This window comes from Triturus cristatus, chromosome 6 (assembly GCF_964204655.1).
Source record: "Triturus cristatus chromosome 6, aTriCri1.1, whole genome shotgun sequence".
NCBI classification, from domain to species: domain Eukaryota; kingdom Metazoa; phylum Chordata; class Amphibia; order Caudata; family Salamandridae; genus Triturus; species Triturus cristatus.
In genome coordinates, this window is record NC_140589.1 from 1,694,645,578 (window position 1) to 1,694,661,513 (window position 15,936).

The window sequence follows — 15,936 nt, forward strand, 5'->3', positions numbered from 1 at the left end:
TCTTCAAATACCTGCAACCGAAGCAACAGGTAAGCAGGAAAAATATTCCACCTTTCAGTAGCAGTTACCAATAGATATCAAGCACTCACATTATTTTTTGCTCACATATTTCGAACTGTGCAACAGTTATAACAGGGCCACTCACAAAGACTAGGAGGATATTTCTTGTTTCAACTCCTTGGCTATGAAATAGCAAGAAAACAGAAAACCACGTGATCATGAGACTGAGACTAGCGACATTTTGGTATTAACAGGCAAAGAACCACAGACTTAGCAGAGAGGTTCCATTTTTCACCAGTCACTAGCTTAGAAATGTAATCACCTGGAACCTAAGTTTGCCCCACTGAAAACATATAGACATCACATGCGCCCAGATACCCTATACATCTATACAGGTCAAGTTATTTTGTGTAAACCAGTTAAGTTTTGTAATGCAACCAGAAGGTTGAGAAATAAATTAGAAACCTGAAGCACATGGATTTTGGTACAAAGTTGAATCAGCTTCTCCCTTTCCAAGGGAGATCCTGGTCTACAGCTACTTAATATTACTACAAATATTTCATAAAAAGGGTGTTCTAATATTGTGTATAAAGTTGTAAAGCTTTTTAAGCTGCTCAAGCACAGTTTTCTCTGCGATTGACAAAAGTAGGAGAGCAAAAACAAAAAAAGTGTCATTTATTCAAGTTTTTAGTAGTGTGCTAAACCTGTTGTCTTTGGCCTACTTCACTGAGCATTTATTGCGTACATTGCCACAAGCCCGCTCTAGGCACCAGGCACATAGGCGTAAGGTTGAATATTGTCCAGACTGATGCATAGCCTGGAAAAAAAATCAGACTGTAGTTGTAGGAGGCAAGATGACAGGAAGATTTTGGGGAGTTCTATCCGGTTACTGGGATTTTTCATCATCTTGTGTGTCTGGTCGGCTTAGTAATGTTATAAACCTAGATCAGCAAAATTCATAATAATGAAACTTAAAAGAAAAAATATATATATAATTAAGTTGTAAGAAATGTTTACCGTGTGATAAAGAATGCTGTCCTCCTTTTTGAGCACCTCAATTACAACTGCTGACTTGTTATGAGTTACGTTCCCAATATCATGCCACCTGTAGGGGAAAAGACTTTGTGAGGCTCTCCAGGATATCTATTATGATGTATTTCTCTATACAAAAGCAAGTTTGGCATAATGTGCATCATGACGACAGGACATACCCTTCCCACATAGGGCGAACAGCAAAACACACAAGATGATGGACGGAATGTTGCACATTGGCAAAACATTTACCCCCAGTCACAGATCTGGGTTTAATCCATCGTTATTTTGCTCACCACGCCACCCCAGTTCAGACATGGCCATATGCAAATCAGTCTTGACCCTGTGCCTCATGGGAACAGTCCAGCACGAACTGCCAAGCCATGCTTCGTCCATCACCACCCCCTTTTGTACCGCTTTGTCTCAACATAGGCACCGTCACTTGTGAACCATTATTTCAGTTCCTCCCGTTAAGTAAGCCAAGTGGCTAAAACCAGAACACAGTGATTGTTTCACTTTTGTTCAATTTAATAATATGTGGATTACTCCAACAACTAGCTCTTGGAGAAGTGATGTGCCGGAGCATTAAAGCAGAGGCAGAAATGACCAGGTACTGTTGATAAACAATTGCATTCACAATGCTAGAAAACACGGATGGCCAATCAAGTGCAAATCTGATTAAACTTTTCGACACAAAGCAGGAATCAATTGGTTCGACTTATTCTCCAAAAATTGCATAAAAGTACCTCCCAAACAGCAACTCGAAATGGTTCGAAAGATTCATACTTTGATTCGAGTAGCTCACAGAATTAGGATACTGATTTGTTGTCTCAAAATTCAGGCTCAAATCACGGATTCATAATATAAAACAAAGCGCCAACTTGACTGACTGTGCCAGAAATGGGTAGAATGGTGAGGGGCAATCTGACTTTATAATCCCACACATGCCTTTGTAGGTGGAACAGACCTTTGTCTTCTCTGCTATCAACTGTGATGTTAGGAAAGGCTAAAAGATTTCATTCTGCTCTAGCTACTTATTTGCAAAAATATTTTTTTTCAAAAAGTACTTTTATCCAGTAGAAACTCTTGAATGTATTAGAGTTTATATTGTATATGAACATAAATTAATCCTATCAGCAATGGTGTGATTCTCTTACAACAAGCACTGAAAGTTAAGTTGTGACTCTTGGAATAGCCAGGTACTGTCCGTTTTATTAAACCGCATTACCATCTGATCACTTTACAGTGACAATGATAGTGAATCACCTTTAATCCAACATACTAAATGATTCGTTGTGCACAGGTATGGAGCTCTGTGTGTACTACCTTCATTGCAATAAAGTACAAACCAGTCCTATTTAACTAGTTCACTTGAACAGACTGCTTCTTACTCGCCTCCATCCTTTCCCCGGACACGGTCTCTTTTTCTTCCAGCCTTCCACTCTCCGTCTCTGTACTGACACTTCTTATCCACAAAGTTAAAGAAAAAGATAAAACCAACTAATATGGGAAACACCATTATACTACTTTTATGTTGCTTCCAACCAAGTGCCAATGGCTTGAAAGGGCCAATTAACACCCCTCGAGCCAATTAAAATCCAAATCAGCTAAGAAACAATCAGGTATTTTTAGGTTTGGTTCAAAACCCCTCAGGACGGCCTAAGGGCGGGTCCTGCTCATTCAAACTTGAAAGTCTTGACCCATAATTCAAGTGCAGCACTCTACAGCTTGCCAGTCCCCTGCTGATAAACTCTTGGTATTCTCTAGCGATGATGTTTCGACAAAAAATGTTCATCACTATCAAGTGAGAAGAGAAATTGGAACCCGGCATTTCTCTTAAGACCATGTACTGGCTCCTCCTTGTGTCTACACAAAAAGGTTCACATGCTGTGACAATTTGGTGGAAAGTTAGAATTTTGCAAATGCAAATAGCACAAAGCAAAAGTTAAATCAAGTCAGCAAGGGTTATTACAATGGTGTACCAAGGTCACAATCTTCTGCAAATGAATCAATGTCCTCGTAATGGCTCACATAGTGTGGCACAATCCACCCATTCAATTTGCAAAAACAGACTAGCCCAAGATATCCCAAAAGGGCGGTCTGAAGCCAGATGTTTACAACAGAATAACTTCTATCTTGTTATTCCAGTCCACTGCTTCTGTGTGATGCATACTTTTTCATAACATACCCATAACCAACACGCATCCCTGAAGGATGGACCAGGCCAATTCTAAAGCCATCAACCTTACCGGTAAATGACTGCAGATCGCTGCATACGGTCTTTAATGAAAATCCCCCTGAAGAAGACGCTGAGATTTATATCATTTCCATGATTGTCCTGTATAAAAACAGCAGAGAGAGAGTTACCTTTTTGGGCAAAGGAAGCAGAAGAATGGCTTTAGGCCTGCAAATTATACATTCACATTGCTTAGTGCACTGTGGACTAGGTCACAAGTGATGTGCAAGAAAAACTAATTTGGCGGTCCGGGTGCCAATTAAATTGAACTTCTAAAATGTTGTGGATGGTAACAGAAGACAAATGCTCACTTTTCTGAAAAAGAAAGAAAGCTAACTTAATAAATTAAAATAATAAAAAAATGCTACAATGTGTATTTTTTTTCAAGATGCGTGCAAAGATGTAATTGTGACTGGTTTGAAAATTAATGCAACGCGAGCAGATGGTTTCCTGAGTACAGAATTTTGAGAATTTATTCTACACAATGGACATTTTCTTTTTTTTTGTGTGAAATATTTTATTGAGAATTGGATAGCATCAACAGTAATATGGTTCAGAAAACGAATCTTGGTGACATGTAGCAGCAACATTCTTAAGTCATAAAAACGAGGCATAGTACAACATATTATAGCATGCACTTTATCTACCCCTCTATGTCCCCCGGGTGGCGTGTAATGTGGCTGAGCCCGCCCTGTCATTATATCCAGGCTAGTCCCTGTCGTCTGATTCCTAATCTGGCGGGGGAGGTTCGCAGATATCTCCCCAATGGTGGTTCCTTTTTCCCCACACTCTCGTCCATTTTGTGGGGCAGCCTCTGTGTACGTGGACAGATTTCTCTGTCACCATTGCGTGGTTCATGTCTCGACACCATTGCTGGTGCGTTAGGGAGAGTTCTGACCCCCAGCACCGAGCTATATTTCGTTTTGACCAGCGTGATTCAAATCCGTGGGTTCCCATATGTTAAGTAAGCAGCGTTACGGGGTCAATGGGATCACTACTTTAGTAACTTGGGACATTGTGCGTAGGACCGCAGTCCAATAAGGGGTGATCTGCGGACAGTACGATGGACATTTTCTACCATGAAAATATAACTCTCTTTCCAATACCATGCTCTCTCCAAATGAACAAAAATGTCCTGTTTAATACTGACATTACAGTTCCAGTTTCATGTTTGTCGCAGGTAGCAGCCCCTTCTCTTGGGGGTCAGTCTTGGTTGACAAGGTGGTCTTCCAGCTGCTCCTCGACCTCAGCTGTCACTCATCTTTCAGCTCAGGACTCCTAACAGGTCACCAAAAGCTAGGAAGGATGGCTCTCTCTAGACTGAAATGTCCCTTCTCTTCATTAAATTTAAAACCCAGTAGAAATCAGATCCAATAACCAACAAACTAAAGAGTAAATACTACACAAATAATATGAGGACAGCAAAGGTATTGTACAAAGAATACAACATGTACAATCTAGTGAGACCACAAACCGATATTTTGAAATCACTCTTCCTTGGTACCAATTCACCCTTGTAACAGACCTAAAACTATCATCATTCATTCAAAGGAACCAACCAAGGATTTGAACAATACCATCCTTGCCACTTATTAAAAATTACTTCTAACTCTTAATTACCCTGTACAGTTACAAATCGTAGAAAGCATACCGTGTACAAAGAAAAGACAAACACCAGGTCTTCTTAGGGCAAGCAGTGGCAAAGCCAATAAGTCTGGCCTCGGCAGGCCAGCTGCAATTTTTTTAATGGATTTTCCACAAAAGAAAAAAGTAGGTGATAATAGTTTGTAATAATCTTTTTTAAAATTTTTTTTAATAACCATTGCATGTAATTAAATTATAACAGGACAGGTGCTTCTTAGCTAGCAGGTGCCTAAACTTTTTTCCATTTTAATGCAGCTTGTAGGAAACTATGATTCTTCTTGCCATCACTCACGGTGCAATAGAGCCAACAGTGGAAGTAGCTGACGAATTGCCCAAGCGGTGGTGGGTGGAAGTGTGAATGAGAGAACAAGACCAATGGATGAAGAGGGCAAAGCCAAGCTCCCTGTACGTAAATTTCAATCCATGCATTTAAAAAAAAAAAATGAAGATGACGAACAACCTAAAGCTGTCAACTAGGCCAGACCAAAAAATAAATACACCCAACTTCGCTAACTGACCAAGAACCAAGGAAAGGGGTTGTTGGAGGGAGGACCACCGGGGAGTCGGGGAGACTATTCCGGGGCACCTTCCTACCGCAAAGTTATAGCCGAGCGCCGCTGAGAAGCCCCCTCGGGGAGGTCTTTCTCCTATGATCGTACTAGGCCCAGTAATACCACCACACAAGACTCGATATCAGTTGCTTGACTTGGTTCTTTATCAACAGTAGAACGTTCAATATTTACACTGGGATCGAGGGATCCAGTAAGAGTCTCAATGTCTTTTAGAGGGATAGGGTAGCGGGACAGTCTTAGTACCAACCAGGTACGGGAGAGCTCTGCGCCAGACCTTGAGTGCTGGTCTCCGAGCGGCTCGGACGGGGGGAGCCGCGACGGCATCTGAAGGGCTCGGGTGGTAGTTCCGCTTGGGTCGAGCCGCGACACAGTCAGCAGGGCTCCGGTGGTAGGTCCGCTTCGGTCGAGCCGCGACGGGGTCAGCTGGGCTCTGATGGTAAGGTTCAACAAGGTCGGGCCGCGACAGCGTCAGCAGGGCCCCGAAGGTTCGTGAAGGTCTTTAAGCACGGTGGAGCCGCGACGTCGTCAGCAGGGCTCAGAGTGTGGGTTCAGGATGAGTTTTCTTCCGTAGGGTCAGCCGCGATCCGATCAGCAGGGCTCTTGACTCCAGGATACAACTGTTGTCGGGTCGCCCCAGATATAGGACTGGAGCCCTTTGATGTCCGGACCCTTGCGCCCGGAGGGGGCGGAGAGGCCGGGTAGGGAGCGGCCAGACGCCCAGCAGGAGAGGCGCCAGGCCCCAGAGAGCTGTGGGGCGATCGCACCTAGGTGTGGAAGGACGGTTGGGGGTCCCATCGATACTGCCCTCCGCCGGGAGTGGGAAGGGTTCCCGTGGTATCCCCCGGGCCAGGGGTTGGCGCCTCGATGTCGGGCCTCGCTGGGACAGAGGCCGGGTGGAGCGGGGTCACGTAGGTGGTCACGTGGAGTGACGTATAATCCAAAATGGAGGAGCCCCGAGGTGCATGGGACCTCGTGCGGCTTAGCGAGGGGGAACAGGACCACGCCACGAGGCCGGCTCCAACACGCGTCCCCCCCCAGCTGAAGGCAGGGAGAGTCACCCATCTCCTTGAGGGTTCTCCTCGCCGAGGCGGAAGAATCTGGACAGGCCGTCAGCATTGGCGTGGTCGTTGCCGGGCCGGTGTTCCACGGTGAAGTCCATCCCTTGCAGCGAGATGGACCATCGCAACAACTTGGGGTTCTCGCCCCGCATTTGAATGAGCCACCGCAAGGGCCGGTGGTCAGTTTGGACCCTGAAGTGGGTGCCGAAAAGGTAGGGCCGGAGCTTCTTGAGAGCCCATACCACGGCGAAGGCCTCCCGCTCGATGGTGCTCCACCTCTGTTCTTGTGGCAGCAGTCGGCGGCTGATAAAGGCCACAGGTCGGTCGAGGCCCTCGGCGTCCATCTGGGAGAGGACCGCCCGACCCCGTACTCCGAGGCATCGGTCTGGACTACAAATTCCTTGCTGTAGTCAGGGGCCTGTAGCACAGGGGCAGCGCACATGGCCGCCTTGAGGGCCTCAAAAGCGGTCTGACAGCGGGGCGTCCAGTGCACCGCCTTGGGCTGTTTCTTGGAAGTGAGCTCCGTAAGGGGGCCCACAATGCTGCCATAATCCTTAATGAATCGTCGGTAGTAGCCTGTGAGGCCTAAGAAGGCCCGGACAGCGGTTTGGGTTGCGGGGGGCTCCCATGCCTGGATGGCGTCGACCTTTAACTGGAGGGGCGCCACCTGGCCACTCCCCACCTGGTGGCCCAGATAGGTCACAGATCCTTGACCGATCTGGCATTTACTGGCTTTAATTGTGAGCCCGGCTCTTTGGAGAGCGGCCAGGACTTCCCCGAGGTGTCCTAGGTGAAGGCTTCTAGTCCGGCCAGGACCTTGTTCACTAGCCTCTGAAAGGTCGCTGGGGCGTTCTTCATACCGAAGGGCATTACCCGAAAGTGGTAGTGCTCATCGGGGGTGGAAAAGGCGGATCGTTCCTGGGCGCCGGGAGTGAGCTTGATCTGCCAGTACCCAGCGGTGAGATCAAAGGTGCTTAGGTAGCGGGCGGCCCCTAAGCGATCGATCAGCTCGTCTGCTCGTGGCAAGGGGTGGGCATCGGTCTTGGTGACTGCGTTCAGGCCCCGGTAGTCGACAAAATCTGAGTTCCGGGGCAGTGCCGGCCTTCGGCACCAAGACTACCGGGCTGGCCCACGGGCTGTCTGATGGCTCGATGACTCCGAGGGCGAGCATCTTGGAGACCTCGATCTGTATGCAGGCTCGGACTCGGTCAGGTACTCTGTAAGCGCGGTGTCGCATAGGGGGGCTGTCCCCAGTATCCACGTCGTGGACGCACCAGGGGGTCACCCCGGGCGTGAGAGAGAAGAGGGCAGCGAAGGGGTGCAGCAGCTTCTGGCAGTCATGGCGCTGTTCTGGTGTCAGGGTGGCGGAGAGGCGGACGCCCTCCAAGGAGCCGTCTTGGCCCGAGGACCCCAGGAGGTCTGGTAGGGGCTCGGAGTCACTTTCGCCCCCATCGTCGGTAGCCAGCAGCAGGCTTAGTTCAGTTCGGGCAAAGTGGGGCTTGAGCCGGTTGGCGTGCAGGACCCGGAGGGGGTTCCTCGGGGACTCCATGTCGACCAGGTACGTGACGGGGCTCTTCCTCTCAACTACCTTGAAGGGCCCGGTCCACTTGTCCTGCAGGACGCAGGGGTCCACGGGTGACATGACCCAGACTTGCTGGCCCGGCTCGAACTCGATGGTTGAGGCATTTTCGTCATACCAGCGTTTCATGTCTTCTTGGCTGGCTTCGAGGTTGGCTTCTGCCAGGGCCCGGAACTTCAGAGTCTGGTTCCGCAGGGTCAGGAGGTACCGGTAGACGTCGGGAGGGGCATCTTGGACTTGCGCCTCCCAGCCCTCCTTGACCAGGCTGAGGGGCCCTCGGACGGGGTGCCCATACAATAGTTCGAAGGGGCTGAAGCCCAGGGATTTCTGTGGTACCTCCCGATAGGCGAACAGGAGGCAGGGCAGCAGGACATCCCATCTCCTCCTCAGGGGCTCTTCCAGGCCCTTGATCATCCCCTTCAGGGCTCTGTTGAACCGCTCGACCAGTCCGTTCCCCTGGGGGTGGTAAGGGGTGGTGAATTTATAGGTGACCCCACATTGTTGCCAGAGGGATCTCATGTACTTTGAAATAAAGTTCGTACCCCTGTCGCTCACCACTTCTCGGGGGAACCCCACCCTGGAGAAGATGCCCATCAGGGCCCGGCCCACCACTGGAGCTGTCACGGTGCGGAGTGGGATGGCCTCGGGGTATCGGGTGGCGTGGTCGACCAGTACCAGGATGAAGCGGTGTCCCAGGGCGGGTCGAGGGGCCCCACGATGTCGATCCCCATTCGTTCGAACGGGGTGTGGACGGCTGGAAATGGTTGGAGGGGGGCTTTCACTCGACCCCCAGTCTTCCCGCTAGCCTGGCAGGTCGGGCAGGACCGGCAGTGATGGTCCACGTCTCTTCTCATTCGGGGCCAATAGAAATGGGTCTCTAGGCGGCTGTAAGTTTTGTCCCGCCCGAGGTGTCCGGCGAGGGGTACGTCATGCGCCAGGTTCAGGAGGAACTCTCGAAATCGGAGGGGGACCACCAACACCCGGCCGGCCCCTAGTTCGGCGACTTTCTGCTCGCTATACAATAAGTCATTGTCCCAATAGACCCAGTGGGTTCCCGTGGGGTCCCCCGCGGCCTGGGCGGCCGCTTGCTGTCGGGCCCCCTCGAGGGACGGGCAGGCCTTCTGCTCTTGCTGGAATTGTTCGCGGGTTGGGCCCCCGTTGTGGCGCCACTGGGCCAGCTCGGGGATCTCGCTGAGGGAGGCGGCCTCGTCGGGAGAAAGTTCGGATGGCCCGGCCTCCTCGTCAGGTTCCTCCGTGCCGGAGGAGGGTGGTAGTTCGGGGCCCGTCGGCTTGTCGGGGGCCGCGGCAGCGGCTGGTTGGGCGGTCATGGACCGGGTGGTGGCGCAGGCCCACTCGGGCAGTCCTAGCATCCCCAGATGCTCTCGGCGTTCCACCTGGGCCCAGGGGGAGCTCTCTAGGTCATTCCCCAGGAGGCAGTCCACTGAGGCGTCGTCGCGGACAGTTACTTTTAGGGTGCCGGACACTCCTCCCCACTCGAAGGGGATCCTGGCCATCCGGCACATGCTCTCGGTGTTGTCCGCGGTCCGGACAGGGCATAGGACATGTGGCAGGATTTGTTCGGGGGTCACCAGGTGGCAGCGGACAGCGGTCACACTGGCCCCAGTGTCCCGGAGGGCTTCGGCCCGTCGTCCATTGATGGTGACCCACTGCTGGTACTTCTGGGTGTTGCTTGGGATGGCAGCTCGGGGCACCATTTCTCGGGAGCCCAGGCATACAAGCGACATGGCAGCTGGTTCCCACTCGGGGGACCCGCCGTCGTGGTTTTCCTCCTCGTCTTCTCCCTCCCCCAGGGCTGCGGCGGCTATTTGCCGGGGAGGGGGCCCAGCGGTCCCGTTCCGTCGGTTCACGGGGCAGGCCGGGTCGCTCGCATAGTGGCCGGTCTGCTGGCAGCCGAAGCAGGTCACTGTCGGTCGTGGTCCAGGCCGTGCGATAGGGGTCCCCCTTCGGCCCAGGGTCGGGGACGTGTGGTTGGTGGCTTGGCCTCGTGGCGGGCTTCTGGGCGGCCCGGCCGGGAATTCTCGACTGCGGTGGGACCCCCCTCCTCCGCCTCGCTGGCGGGGAGGTCCCGTGGTACTCCGTTGGTAGTCCCCCACGGGGTTCCGGGGGACCCGGGTGTTGACCCATCGGTCGGCTTCGGCGGCGAGCTTCCGGGGCTCGGTCAGTTTACTGTCCAGGAGGTGTTGCCTTAGTTCAACAAAGCAGTTGTTGGCGAGGTGCTCCCAGACAAGGAGGTCGAACAGTTCATTGTATGAGGTGACCTTGCTCCCTTTATCCATCCTTCAAAGGCTCGGCTGAAGAAGTCCACGTATTCGACCCACGTGGTACCGGGGAGCTTCTTGCAGTCCCGGAAGCGCTGCCGGTACATCTCGGCTGATAGTCCGTAGCGTGTGAGTAGGGCTTCTTTCATGTGGTCGTATGATGTCATCACCGCGTCAGGGAGTTGCAGCAGGGTATCCCGGCCCTCGCTGAGGAACCTCCCCCATAGGCCGGCACCCCAATCCTTCCGGGGTACCCGATGGGAGGTCATGGCTACTTCGTATGCTCGGAACCATTGCTGGATGTCGTCATTTTTATAGTACTCCTTGACGACATCCTTGGGGATATGAACCTTTGGCTCGGTCAGTGGCAGAGAGTCCCGGGCTCCGGGGGTGCTGGTCTCCCGCGTTTTAGATTTTAGTTCAAGTTCCTTGAGGCTCCTCTCGTGCTCGAGGGTTAGCCGTCTCTCCTCTAGTTCCCGATGCCGTTTCTTTTCCTCGATTTCCTCTTGCAGCCGTAGTTGCTCCAAGGCTATTTTCTTCTCCGCCAGTAGGAGTTCACCGTCCAGCCGGAGTCGGGCGAGGTCCATTTCGTGTGTCCGGACCCTCTCCCGTTCTCGCATTTCTTCGTGGGAAAGGCTGGTTTCTGGGACGTTTCGCCCCCCATCTGTCGGGGTTGGGGTTGGCAGGTTTCCGTCCCGGGCCGAGGTCCCTTCGGCTCGGGGTGGAGTGGTCTCGGGTTCTGCCCAGGCTTTCAGGGCTTTCTGCATTTCTTCCTTGGTGCCCAATCCTGTGGTTGGGATCCCTTTGTCCTTGCAGAATTGTTTCAGTTCTTTGTGGGTGTATTCTTCCAACCTTTCCGGCTGGAAGGCTGCGGCCACGGTTGCCTCTTGGCCGTCCATGGTTCCCGTCTGGTTAGGTAGTGGGTGCGTTACTTGCCTGTACGATTGCGTCTGGCTCGGATCCCGTCGCTGGCCACCAAATGTTGGAGGGAGGACCACCGGGGAGTCGGGGAGACTATTCCGGGGCACCTTCCTACCGCAAAGTTATAGCCGAGCGCCGCTGAGAAGCCCCCTCGGGGAGGTCTTTCTCCTATGATCGTACTAGGCCCAGTAATACCACCACACAAGACTCGATATCAGTTGCTTGACTTGGTTCTTTATCAACAGTAGTACGTTCAATATTTACAGTGGGATCGAGGGATCCAGTAAGAGTCTCAATGTCTTTTAGAGGGATAGGGTAGCGGGACAGTCTTAGTACCAACCAGGTACGGGAGGGCTCTGCGCCAGACCTTGAGTGCTGGTCTCATAGCGGCTCAGACGGGGGGAGCCGCGACGGCGTCTGCAGGGCTCGGGTGGTAGTTTCGCTTGGGTCGAGCCGCGACACAGTCAGCAGGGCTCCGGTGGTAGGTCCGCTTCGGTCGAGCCGCGACGGGGTCAGCTGGGCTCTAATGGTAAGGTTCAACAAGGTCGGGCCGCGACAGCGTCAGCAGGGCCCCGAAGGTTCGTGAAGGTCTTTAAGCACGGTGGAGCCGCGACGTCGTCAGCAGGGCTCAGAGTGTGGGTTCAGGATGAGTCTTCTTCCGTAGGGTCAGCCGCGATCCGATCAGCAGGGCTCTTGACTCCAGGATACAACTGTTGTCCTGTTGTTGGGTTGCCCCAGATATAGGACTGGAGCCCTTTGATGTCCGGACCCTTGCGCCCGGAGGGGGTGGAGAGGCCGGGTAGGGAGCGGCCAGACGCCCAGCAGGAGAGGCGCCAGGCCCCAGAGAGCTGTGGGGCGATCGCACCTAGGTGTGGAAGGACGGTTGGGGGTCCCATCGATACTGCCCTCCGCCGGGAGTGGGAAGGGTTCCCGTGGTATCCCCCGGGCCAGGGGTTGGCGCCTCGATGTCGGGCCTCGCTGGGACAGAGGCCGGGTGGAGCGGGGTCACGTAGGTGGTCACGTGGAGTGACGTATAATCCAAAATGGAGGAGCCCCGAGGTGCATGGGACCTCGTGCGGCTTAGCGAGGGGGAACAGGACCACACCACGAAGCCGGCTCCAACAGGGGTTAAGACACTTTTTTTGTAGACCATAATATTTCAGGCCATGTTTTTCAAGAACACCTTTCATATTCCACTTTTTCCTCTGCGCCTCCCACCCACCAAGATCAAGGCAATATGATTGGTAGTAGTATCTATAAAGCAGCTGGCTTTTGTTGACAGCTCACCTGACATCAGAAGATAAAGGAACTGAACAGGAGCGTGCGTGGGGGGGGGGGGGACTGGGTGTAAACCCTCTGCACCCAAGATTTAGAAGAGAGTAGGGATAAAATAGTAATTAAATAGGCATTATAAGCACCTATGCAATGAGTAGTGTCCGCTTACATATTGTTTGGAATAAAATTTAAAGGTAGAGCAAATAATGTGTAAAACGCATGACAGACAGACAGACAGACAGACACACACATCCCCCCCCACCCCCCCACCCCCCCACCCCCACCCCGGGAAGTCAGGCTGTGCGTCCCAAAGGGTGACCATTCTTTAGGGCCAGTAAACAGTGTGGATGGGAAAGGAGCTGGGCTTGGGGATGGATCTGTGTATATGAAGCAGACGAAAGGAGTAGCGATCCACTCCAGACAGCAAATTCAAAGGGGGAATTTAAAAGGGGTTTGCTTGGATCTCCCCTGTCCTCACTTGGTTTGGCCTCTAAATACGGAAAGTAATTTGAAAACCTTTGGTATTGCACGAGGCCAAATAATTAAAAAAAATATGAAATCTACTCATTGATGGATGATAAACTATCATTGATTTTTTAATTTTTTTAATGTCAGAACAGCCAAGCTGTAAGTCGCTGATGCAGTAAAACACTACTCTCGTGCCGTGCACACACACATTTTCTGAGCTGATTGGTTGTTCACTGAAACCGACACAGGACAAGTGCCTCAAAAAGAATTGGAAGCCTCTCTAAGCCAATGTTAAAAGACTCCTTACCACTTCATCACATTACCTTCACAGGGAAACTTTCTTGCCCAAATCCGTCTAACTGTTCAGCTTCCTTGATGTACTGCAATTCAGCTTCAGCCTGCGACATTCCACTACAATATTGCAAACAAAACAAAAATAATCATCAGAGAAGTGGGTAAAGTCAGGCCTGTGATAAATGCTGAAACTAGGCCAGTTCACTCATGGTTAGACTGTTATTTATTTTCCCCACACCTTCAAAAGCTGCGACTTACTTAAACCAGCCACCACTGTGTTTATCATTTTGGATGAGAAATCAAAAATATTCTATAAACGGTCCAATCTGGAAGAGTTCCTTGACTCTCTACAAATGTCAGCCACGGTACTTCAAAAACACAGAGGATATTGACTCTGAGGGACAACATGCTCCCGACCAACAAACCAAGCACACACTGACCGAGCAACCCATCAACACAGCTGAAGACCCTCTGGACCATCACTGATGAGATGGCGTGTCCACGACTTAAGTAACTCATCTCTTGCATCCAAAAGCCTCCTGTTACATGACTGATGATGACCTTTCCCTGTGCTGGCTTTGGCAAACCTGTACGCTCTATCCTCACCCTGACTCAACATTGTTGGGTCCTATGCTGGAACCACTCTACTTCCTCCTTCCTACCGATGGTCCTGTCTGCACACGAGTCATAGCATCCGACTTTGCCTTTAATCTATCTCCATGGCACCCCTATTCGCTATATCCTCGTTGCACAAGTTGACTGCTTGTCTTGTCCCCACACACTGTACATTTCCATGGTTCCACACCCTCTATACCCATCCACACAGACTACCCCACACATTTGGGTTCTGCTGTCCCCTCTAGTTATATTTGTATTCCCCATTCCTTTATCCCTTCCTTCCGCTACAGCTTCACCTTTCTCATCCAATCAGACTGTCACTCTGAACCTAATGCTTCACATTATTGGTGTGGATTACAAACCAGTTTTTGTCTAGTAAACCCTATAAACAGTCTGTAGCACTCCAGGTAGTGAAAACATCCCCATTTATATCTGGGTTCCTCTACATATCCTTTGACATGACCTTTATACGCATCCTCCCTTTTCTGTCTCTAGCACCTCACACTTTCATGACCTGACACTTCTTTCTGCAGCGTCTGACCATGCAGCACCTCCGACTCGACCTTTGTGTTCTTATTCTAGCCCTCAACATTGTTTCACCTAAAGCCATGTTTTCCTGGTCCTCTCTGTGGATATCACAGGTGGCCTTTCACTTCAAAGTATTTGGCAAATTTTCTATACCAGTGGTTCTTAACCTGTGGCTCGAGGACTCCAACTGGTCCAAGAGGCCTGCACAGAGGGTCCACAACTGTTTTACAAAATTAAATAATATTACAATTAGTACATTAATATAAATAAAGTGTATACAAATAAAAAATAGAATTCTAAAAATGTTTTCTGTATTTATGAATTAAACAAATTATCTCAATATTTGAGCATTTGTCTGGTGCATGCTTCTGTACTCTTATGTCCCATTTTGAGGTTCAAATCATAGAGACTGTGCCGGCGGTCTCCGGCTTCCAATAATGATGAAATGGGGGTCCCCAGATTCCAGTAGGGATTCAGTGAGGGTCCACAGAAGTCAAATGGGTGAGAGCAGCTGTTCTTTACCATGTACTACGAACTTATAGGCAACATAAATCAGTCAATTAGGGATACATCAATTTAACTATGTTTAACAGGGGCACTATTGGCAATGTCCCCAGTATGCCTCTGCCATGTTGGCCTCAGTTCCAATTCTCTCTGCTGGAGATGCAGATGGCCAGATTGTGGCACCGTAAATGTTCTCTGGTCCTGGAGTGATACAGTGACATGAAGTAGGTTTTGGATTGAGGAGAAGTAAAAGAAATAATGTACTTCAATGATAAACATCCTTAAGATGGGCCAATCCACTTCATTGTTCCCTTATTAATGCAGGCGAAGACCTCTTGCTTCTGCATGGTAACTGGTACCCTCAAAGACCAGCACTATTCTAATTGAACACTGCTGGGGAAACTTTATCCTTTATGTTATGCTTACTCGCAACGTCAATGGAGACATCAGTTTCAGGAAGCACAGTAGTATTTTAAAATCATATGCAATGAGGAAGGAACTAGTTGCATTGGACCATGGAGGGAAATCTAGATCCTCTCTTTTCAGCTTTCCACAGGATTTGCAGGAAGAAGATGCTAGTGATGAATGCTTCCAACTCCTGCACTTAATCTATCAATCATCTGCATAAAATGACTAGGGTGGAAGTGGACACCTAACATTTTCCATTGCCACATCCCACTCTGGAGACAAACCTGTGGATATGGAGTTAGGAAAAGGCGAGGGGCTGGAACTTTGGGAATACACTGATCCAAGATATATTTTTAAAAAGCATAAGCAATAGCAAATCCCTGAAGTCATTTTCGCCATTAAGGAGGTACCAAGAAGGCAATTAACAGTTTTCTAGCAAGTCCCCTGCTGAGGACCGACAGGAGAATAGCCTGTAAGCAGTGATTACTTCTACTAATTGCCTATCTAAACTCAGCAATGC

The 15,936-nt window shown here is 50.4% G+C and overlaps 1 protein-coding gene across 2 annotated transcripts in view; it reads right to left on the bottom strand.

The window, feature by feature from the left end:
• The window catches only part of PTPN14 (protein tyrosine phosphatase non-receptor type 14), a 375,359-nt gene that overhangs the window by 82,820 nt on the left and 276,603 nt on the right, over positions 1-15,936 (bottom strand). For both annotated transcript variants that reach the window (XM_085612914.1, XM_085612915.1), the window contains exons 7-9: positions 13,388-13,475; positions 3,282-3,370; positions 1,018-1,105 (exon numbers count right to left, since the gene is read on the bottom strand). In XM_085612914.1, coding sequence (XP_085469040.1) covers positions 1,018-1,105; positions 3,282-3,370; positions 13,388-13,475 — 265 coding nt within the window. The remainder of the gene's footprint in view (positions 1-1,017; positions 1,106-3,281; positions 3,371-13,387; positions 13,476-15,936) is intronic.